The 9,523-nt window shown below is 39.4% G+C and overlaps 1 protein-coding gene across 1 annotated transcript in view; it reads right to left on the reverse strand.

Moving 5' to 3' along the window:
• Positions 1-2,646: 2,646 nt before the first annotated feature.
• LOC138007433 (uncharacterized) overlaps positions 2,647-9,523 on the reverse strand; it is a 30,020-nt gene continuing 23,143 nt past the window's right edge. Inside the window, exons 6-7 of the mRNA XM_068854330.1 lie at positions 6,012-6,126; positions 2,647-5,138 (exon numbers count right to left, since the gene is read on the reverse strand). Of these exons, the coding sequence (XP_068710431.1) occupies positions 5,010-5,138; positions 6,012-6,126 (244 nt within the window). The 3' untranslated portion in view covers positions 2,647-5,009. The remainder of the gene's footprint in view (positions 5,139-6,011; positions 6,127-9,523) is intronic.

The raw sequence follows: 9,523 nt of genomic DNA on the forward strand, positions 1-9,523 counted from the left end.
ACTGGAATGCTGTATTTCAATACCACACAATTCAGTGCCTTCTGATTTTCTGTAGCACGTACCACAGGCAACCCAGTGTATGCTTCACAGAAGCATCTCGTTATTTTCAGTTTGCATTGGCTCGTCGCTGTATTGACCCCATGGTGAGCATTCTTAGCATATAATTTGATTAAGAAATAATTTCAGTGTTTGTACTTGCAGTAATTCTTATTCACTGGGGTTTACACTGAAACAAAGAAATGTTGATTCCTTTCAAGGCACCTACTGATAATGGACTCCTTGACATGGGATATCAATGCAAGGCATGCCGAAATAGACAATATCAACACGAACGCACAACAATGTAATAATTATTACCGTCAGCTAGTAGATAAGATAACATAAAATGGTAAATTGTTACTGATGTCACGTTTGTGCTAACCATTGTTTTTTTTTAAAAAACAGCTTCTTGGATCACCTAAGTGCAGCTAGTGCTATACCCTCCAAGACAAGCCAGCAGACACCGCATGTGCTTAAGGTAATGAAAATGTTGGATCAAAATATCACTGTTACTACTGTTTGCTTGTAGATCTAGATCTGCTAATTGAGAATTTTAAGTCTGAATTTTTAAAGCGAATCATGCTCCTAACATTGCCCATGCCATGACAGGTACCACAACAGTTGGCAGGAAGCAACAATATTATTGTGGATTTCACATGTTCATGTTTATTGACCAATTTTTCCAGGTACATTTGGAGAAACATTGATGTAAAATGTAAATAAATTTCCAAAGTAAATTTTTTTTATTTCTCTAGATTTGTAATCATGGAATTCATGTGGTATTAAATCCCATAGGATCTGACAGAGTATGAAACTAAAACTTTGCTAAGCTGATAGCTCTAGTGTGCGTCGGGCTTAAAGACTCTGTTGACCGCCGTATGTCTATCATGTATTGAATCCATCGCAATCGGAGGCGAGGCATATTGTTCAAATCTAATGCTGGATTACTATTATATTAACAGTGTTATTCTTTTTGCCTTGAATGTGTATATTTTATTGGTAATCGGTAGTTTTGTTGATAATCGTTATTGATATATCGGCTGCAAATTCGCCATGTCAACGGTGAAATACACCAGTCAATAATTGAGCAGTTGGACCGTTATGAAGAGACGATGGCAGCATGCAGATATATCCGAATGAAGTCCTCAAAGATCTGAGCCACAAAAGTCAGTTAGGGATCACTGGACTTCCAGTTTCATTTGCTGAAGTCATTGTTTGTACTGAGTGAGCTACATTTGTTCTCCTCTCTGTTTGAATTTTTTTTTTCCAATGTTTTTGGAAGTTGTTCAGGAAATATTGATCTTATACCAGACAACCTATGACTGAAATGATTTTGTCTTGTAAAGCTTATGTCGGGGTCAAAAGTTCCTGGTATTGACCAAAATGAGCAAGCTGTTTGTGTGCGTGACTCGATTGCAACGGTTGCACCAGAGTCTTTATGAACAACTGATTTGCCACAAATTGTATAGTATCGAACAAAATAATAGTATTTTTTTCATATTGTTATAAAAAAAACAAGCGTCCAGGCCATTTTACAAGAACTAAGATTCGAAGGCAATAAAAGTATTTATGGATGTCTGTTTTGTATTTGAATAGCTGTTGCTGTCGCAACTCGGGCTGCGTTGGGTTAGGAAATTCGATTATCTTTGATTATCTTTGAGCAGCGGTTTGCTTTATTCACTGAAAATTAGCATTTCTATTCTTCAAGCCAACTTTTCCTCCATTCGCTTGTAGGAAAGGACACAAATTGTCGCTTATTTTCTCCCGAGTGGCTACATCAAGCAGAATAAACATACACAAATGCGCGCAAAGCATGCCATTCGACAGAGAGTCTTTAATGCAAAGATACCAATTTTCACTTGCCAAATCGTTTAGCTAAGTTATAATGAGATCGTAAAAGGCAAATTTATTTCATAGTTGCCGAGATTTATCCACGAAAATCATAGTGAATAAAATAGCCAATCTGGAACAAGAACGACAAAATTTCACTGTGAAGAAATATCGAACCGTCCAATCAGCAACGCAAACGACAAAACTTCACTAGTGATGAATGAACGTATCGAATGGAACGTCATCCGACGGTCGTTGCACAAAAACTGCGCGCTTTAAAAATGGCTGAGGGAAGGTTTGCTTCTGTTTGCTCAGTTGAGGAATTTCTTTTTGAACCAGAAAACAGAACGAGATGTACGATTGCTTGAACGACTTTTGAAAACCAAGGTCGAAGACAGGAAATGAAGTTATTCCAGAGGTTGAGCTGAACGAATTCTGAATACATCAACAAATTTATCATCTCCATCCGGACTAAAGACGGCAATGAATACGAGCTCAGTTTTCCTTCCAAGTTAAGTGGCAAGCTTGGAACGACAACTGAAGAAAAGGGGCTATTCCGCAAGCATTGCAAACGACCTGGTATTTGAGAAAACCAGAGAGGTTCTTTAGTCCAAACAAAAACAACTAAAGAAGCAAGGAAAGGGAAATAAGCCCAAAGCACCGGTAGCTTTGACAAGCGACGAACTAAAAACACTCTTCACTTGGGACTACTTTAAATTTGGAATATCTGAAACACAGTAAGTGTTGCTAATTTTATTAAATAAAATGTCGGTTGGGTGATTTTAAATCATTGTTTACTGCTTTCATCGTCCCACTTTGTCCATCAGACACTACCACGAAAAAAACCCTCAGTACCTAAGAAATAAACACTTTACAGCATGGAAAATGCTTTGTACGATTTTTATTCACTCGTTGTTTCGTATCAGAAAACTCAAACACTCATTCGCTGCGCTCACTTGTTCGTCTTCTGATACTACTCAACTCGTGAATAACAATCGTACGCGCGCATTTTCCATGAAGTAATCTCTATGTATCACAGTCTCCATCCATCACGGATAATAGCCCTCTGTAGGCTGTCCTTCTAACAGAGATTTGTCACGGATCCTTCACGTATATGTCACCGACTGTACCGTCACGGGTTTTACCCATTTTGACCGTCACGGATGTTCGACCGTCATGGGTTTTACCAACCTCCGTATCGGGCCAAGCATTGCAATCGAAGTGAATGAATTGCCAACGGCGAAACCCATCTCTAATATACACTAGTGTATTCCTCACAAGTTTTCAGTGTTTAAGGAGGCTTCCTACAATAAATTTAGCCTATACCATTAGACTTAAGACGGCCACAGTTCTTATATGCAAGCACCTACAGCTTTGAAACTTTAACCACGTACTAGAGGAAGTTTGAAGTTTGTAAAAGTGTACTTGATATGGCGTTCTAGGTTACCATGGCAACGAAACAGTGACGTCATGGTTTTAGCAGCAATTTCACGCTTTATTCAATCTAAACTTTTGAAATGATACGCAGGGTACTAATCCTGAGGTGTTTGTCTAACGTTTCACGAAGTTTGAAGAAAATGAGAAGAGCCGATTTTAAGTTATTCAAGTGAGAAGTTTTTACGCCTGAAATACTAAATTTGTCGTTACTCTTACAATAACTTTCAAAAGAAGCGCTGTTTTAAATATACAGAAGAATCGCTTGTCATGTAAGTCTTTTAGAAGTATCAAGCTAGCTCTCCGTGAAATTTCATGATATAAACTGCTTTTGATGTCCGTTGACAAACTTCAACGGAAAGCATTATATTTTGCGGAATTTCGTCAAACTTCGTTCCCAGAACGTCTGGCGGTCTAGGTGAAAAACTGGTCGATGAATTTTTTTTAAAATCCTGTATTCTGTAAGGAAGCATATTTCCAAATAACAAGCCAAGCGCCGACAGAATTGAAGTTGGGTATATTCTTTGAATCTCCGCTCACGTTTCTACACTCTCTTTGTTTACACCACTCAAGCTGGCTCTTCCACATTCTAGCATGCAAAACTGGGTAACCCAAAACTGGTTCCACTAATAAATCCCAAGTATCACTTAGGTCACGTTCGCGTGGTAACGCATCGTGTTGGAAAACAGAGAAAGAAGGGTGCTGATTTTGGCTCAACGGAGCAAAAATCATGGAGCGTACGTAGAAAAGTTGTTTAAAATGCAGAATTTATTCAGGATATTGCAGTGCACAATTGTTTTTTTTTTTATTTTCGATGTTGGTCTATGATAATACTAAACTGCTAAAGCAAATTATAATTTTTTTTTGGCCTTATATGACGCCTTTTCATTACTTTACTGATATAGTTCAACAGCCCTTTGGTTTCCCTTACCCTAACAAGGCCTATGAACTCCTTCTTCAAATGGCCTATGTCATTTATAATAAAGTTATTGCTTATCATTTTTCACTTGTTTAGCCTGAAATTGTTGCGTTTGAAAGCCTCAGCCTTTCTCTTCTTGCTTTCTCCTTGGAAAACCAATTTTTTCTTCCAACACGACGCGTTACCACGCAAGCGTGACCAAAGTGATACTTGGGACTCATTAGTGGAACCAGTTTTGCATGCTGGAATGTGGAAGAGCCAGCTCGAGTGGTGTAAACGAAGAGAGTGTAGAAACGTGAGCGGAGATTCAAAGAATATACCGAACTTTGGAATGTATTCTCAGTGAATTAAAAAGCTTCAATTCTGTCGGCGCTTAGCAAGTTATTTGGAAATATGCTTAATTACAGAATACAGGATTTTAAAAAAATTCATCGACCAGTTTTTCAGCTAGACCGCCAGACGTTCTGGGAACGAGGTTTGACAAAATTCCGCAAAATATAATGCTTTCCGTTCGAGACGCTAAAAGTGTAAAACGCTGCGGAATCATTGTGCAGTCTCACTATTCATGATGTCGCCAAACAATAACAAATTGACATGGCCTTCAAGTAAACATTCACCTCAATAATACTCGACAGAACTACAAGGTTGAAGGATAATTAACATAACCCCGAAAGCATTTTCTAATCAAGTACTTATTTACCTGGCTGGGATGTTCCCCTTTTTCCCCGAATACAACAAATTATGTTCTAATTGTGTCAAGAATTTACAATAATGTAATTAATGCATTCTAATAGACATAGGTTACATCAGAATTTTTCATTGATGGCATAGCCTCCTCCACATTGGTTTCCAGTTTTCTGTATCCACGCCTACGACTACCACTGTCATTTCTCCCCTCTATGATGATTGCAACGATCTGTGGAAACAAGTAAAACAAACAAGTCAGCACCACACATTTCTACCGATTTGCTTATCGATAACACTGGTAACGACAAGGAATAATCGCGGAACACTTTCCCTAGCGCAAAGTTATATTTTAAAGTGACGTTGCTTTGAAATCATCTCATAGGAGTAACGCCGGGAAAGAACTTGAAGTGGAACTGCTACTAGACGTTTACTCCCAATTCTATGATAACAAATTACCTAGAGTAACAGGGCTTCCAGTTATAAAAGGGAGGGGGGGGGGGGATCAGGCGGAAAAATGACATACCTCTTACTAACCGAGTTTGAGGTCCGTACTGTAAGTTACGGACTGAATTTTTTCCCGTTGATTTATGGCCCGCTAATTTAGCCAATTACAGCGCGCGTACTACATGTATCTGAGAAATATAATAAGGTTACATATTACACCAGTATTTGATATTAGGGCCCCTCAATCCTCCAATTCGTTTTTTTTCCCGGTCTTTCGAAGACTCATTGAATTCTGACGAATAACAGTTCGATCCTCAATTCGGGAACATTGATGTTTTGTGACTCGAGTCACGATATACTGGACTTGAAAAACACCAACTCAAACTTACTTTCCATACGAAAAGTACTTTAAAGCGCTCACTGAGCCACTACTAGAGACTGATTGATAGACCGGTACACAGTTGACTCTTGCTAATTGAGCGCAAGTTCTAGGAAAGTTGAACAAGTTCAGACGCGGTGAGAATTAGAGATAGAGATTCGTAATCTTGCGATAAGGTGTACAATTACATGCAACTAATGTATGCATTCCGGGGAAGACATTTTTGACCTTCACGTTAGTGCTAGTTATTCAATCTCAAAGTCAGAATAAACACAGTACCTTCTGTCTGTTGTGATAAACTACGTACACAGCAAATACCATCACTATGGAAGTCAGGAAGAAGCCGGCAAAATGGCTAGACTGGTGTTCAAAACCATCAGAACCATCGTAGAAACTATTACAACAAGAAGAATAACATAATCACGGATGCAACTGGAAAAGACTGGCAAAGTTCATGTGGTGACAATTTTTCTTCGGATATTGACTTTAGAGGATGCGTTTGTGATGTAAAATCACCGACTGACTGGCTCATTTTTTTTATCATCATACCATGTGGGGGATCGTTGGTTTACGCGGAACCTCCACTCTTACTACAGAATAAGTTTAAACCGAATGAAATTATGTTTACATACAAATTTGTTCGAAATTTGTTTATGTAAGAAAAAGTGAATTTTAAAATATCTTATTTTCACTTTCAAATTTCGCGGCCGCAGACATCTTGAAGAATAGACCTTATGGAGCTGACACATTTTTTTTGTTTCAAACTACATGCAAGAGAGGCTTAAGGGTCAATTCGATACAAAATGAGCCCTTAGCCTCGTTTTATGTGGGAAAACCACTGATAACTCCGAAAGGGCTATTGTGTCGTGTTATGGTGCCCTATTGTTCTGACAGAAAGAGATTTTGTGTAATAACAGGGCAACCGTAACACGTCACAATTATCAAGATGGCGGCGCCGGCGAAATTTGAAAACAAAAAAACAGCGATTCTATATAGCGTTAATGAAGGGGTAGTTTCTAAAGAAACTGTGGTGCTGCGTCGGTGGGGAAGTAGTATACAAAAATTTGGTTTATCAAAGGAGTTGATAATGTAAATTGACCACCGTTACAGAGATTCTAAAAAGCTGACGTTTCGAGCGTTAGCCCTTCGTCAGAGCGAATCCAATTCGCTCTGACGAAGGGCTAACGCTCGAAACGTCAGCTTTAGAATCTCTGTACGGTGGTCAATTTACATTATCAACTCCGTTGATAAACCAAATTTCTATACAGCGTTAAGTCGACTACTTCTTCATAGCGATACTTTAAAAAAATTCCTGGCGGGCATGCCCTCAGACCCCCTCAGGTAGCTCTAACCTTCGGCGCTCGCAAGACGCCTTGGGACGCCAGGACATGTCACGTCCGAAAACTCAGCTCCGACCAGGTAGGATTCTTAAAGTTGATGTTTGTTCTGTTTTACTGATAACGTTTCCTTGGCATGGATCCCTATGGTGAGTCGTCAATGAAGTATGTATGAGGGTAATACGACGGCTGGGTCCGACATGTTACTTCAGTACGGACAAAATTGTGAAACAGAAACCTTTAATACTTTTTTTTTCCGGGTCGCGATTTTCGTGCGCATACGTAAGGTTTCTCATATCATAGAACTGCTCATGGTTGGGCGACTCCTCAGAGAAGGTACCCCAAGTAGGATTCGAACTCGGTATCTCCTAGTTCACAGGCGCTCGTGATGACAACCAGACCATGGCAGGCTACGTGATAAACCAGGGTGGGGGGATATTTATATAAAAATTGTGCGCGTGACCGGGAATGAGTTTTTGTGTTTTCGCTGATTGCAATATCCGGCTATCGTAGATGTACATCTCACCTGGATAATATTCTCACGGTATTGTTAAGAAAAATAATTTTAAAAATATTTTAAAGGCCATCGAAGAACCACATAAAGCATCCGTTGATTGGAATCAATGCCGTTAACAATAGTTTTAGATGTGATCAACTATTCCACGATAACATTTACACTGTAACCCAATAGTTTCGTCATAGAATGTTGACTTTGGACTTTGGACTACGGAATAGGCCTTTTTCGATTTAATAAAATTCAGCTTGATAATGAGGCAGTAAGGACAAAGACAAAGGAGAGTGGATGATATGTAAATATTTTTCGCATTCATAACTCAGTCCAACGGGTTTCTCTGTTTTTGCCCTCACTGCCTCAGTATCAAGCCGAATATTGATACATTTCGATAATGGCCTATTGAACTGGACTGAGGAGACATTGTAAAAACACCAAAATATTATGAACTTAAGGAATAGGCTAAAACGCCTTCCAGCAAAGTGCAGGCTACCTGTAGCATCTTGGTTGCAAGAAAAAAAACTTTGAAATGGCAAATGCGTGGCCACTCCGATTCCTCTTGCAGTACGATTACGTGATGCTATGAGCGATTTCAAAGAGCATGGTGCTTATTATTTTTAAGTTCCCTTTTCTTTTCCTAGTTGGGATGCAATTCCCTATGAGGTCCAATCTTCCTATTTGTGAACACAAACAAACAAACAAGACCCGCCAGTTGAAACGACAACAACAAAACAAATTTTGGAGAGGACTTTTAAATTTGACCAACATTAACTTCGAGTCTCTACACACTTACTGCGATTTTCATAATTCTGCGAAATCTCACCTTCAATCGCTCAAGCACCAATCGGTGGCCATTTTGGAATCTGTGGAAAATAAAAAGTCTTTGTCTTTGCATTGTCTTTGCATGTCTACCCCTCACACTGCATGAGAGGTGATATGGGTCAATTTCCATACGATGGCCAATTGACTACCGCCTCTGGAATTGTGAATTGGAGTTTTTTTGTTTCGTTCACATCTCAAATACCATGACAGATATCCTTTTCGAGGTTCTTTAGTAAAAAGATTGGTACAGATTCCATTGCTTTCCATCGGCGTGGCTTGGAAATGTATGAATGTGCCGTGAAAACCAAAGATGTGATAAGTCGGCTATGTCACGCAGTTATGGAAGTCAAACGCAGTTCGCGCATGTCATTGGGGCGCTTCGATATGAGATTCCGCGGAATTATGAAAATCAGAGTAACCTTGGATTTGAATCACCCTGTTTACAGTTATTCAGAAGTTTCCCAGTTTTAGGGAGCTCCGCGCTGAGCACCATGGGTAGGCAAATATGGTAACTCCCCATACTTATGTGCCACGCCTCTATGTATGCCAATGTGACCCAACCACGTGAACCATATCGCAGGGCTCAAGTTTAGGAGCTCATCGAGTCAGTTGTTTTTTTTTTTATTTTTAAAGTTGACCCGCTGACCAGTTACTGGTCACGCGGTATGAGTATGTAAAGATACCCTCAGTGGAAAAAGAGGTTTCCTTAGTGTCCTTTTTCGAATTCAAAACCTCGTGGTTAACTAAAGACTTCCAAAAACACCTCAAAATACTGTGACATACCCCCTATCAAGTTTTACTAATTTGACAAGTTTTATCTACAATCTTTGACAAAACTCGTTGGGAAAATGTGACGCTCAATTTTGTCTGTGTGATAAGAGTCAATTCTTCCTACTCAGCCCACTAGCCCAGAACCCCATTCCACTGTTGTTTTAAAAAAGGACCAAACGTTTTTGCAGAGTATTTGTGCATACACATTAATCACATTGTTATTGGGGGGAAGGGGGAAAGGGGGGAAAAGACCAATATTTTGTGAGTGCGTGCCAAAATGATGCTTACCGGTCAGCTAGAATTTTTTCCAAAGAGTTTTGTCCAGATTGTAGCATGGAAAAACGTAATGA

This window comes from Montipora foliosa, chromosome 6, assembly GCF_036669935.1.
Source record: "Montipora foliosa isolate CH-2021 chromosome 6, ASM3666993v2, whole genome shotgun sequence".
NCBI classification, from domain to species: Eukaryota; Metazoa; Cnidaria; class Anthozoa; order Scleractinia; family Acroporidae; genus Montipora; species Montipora foliosa.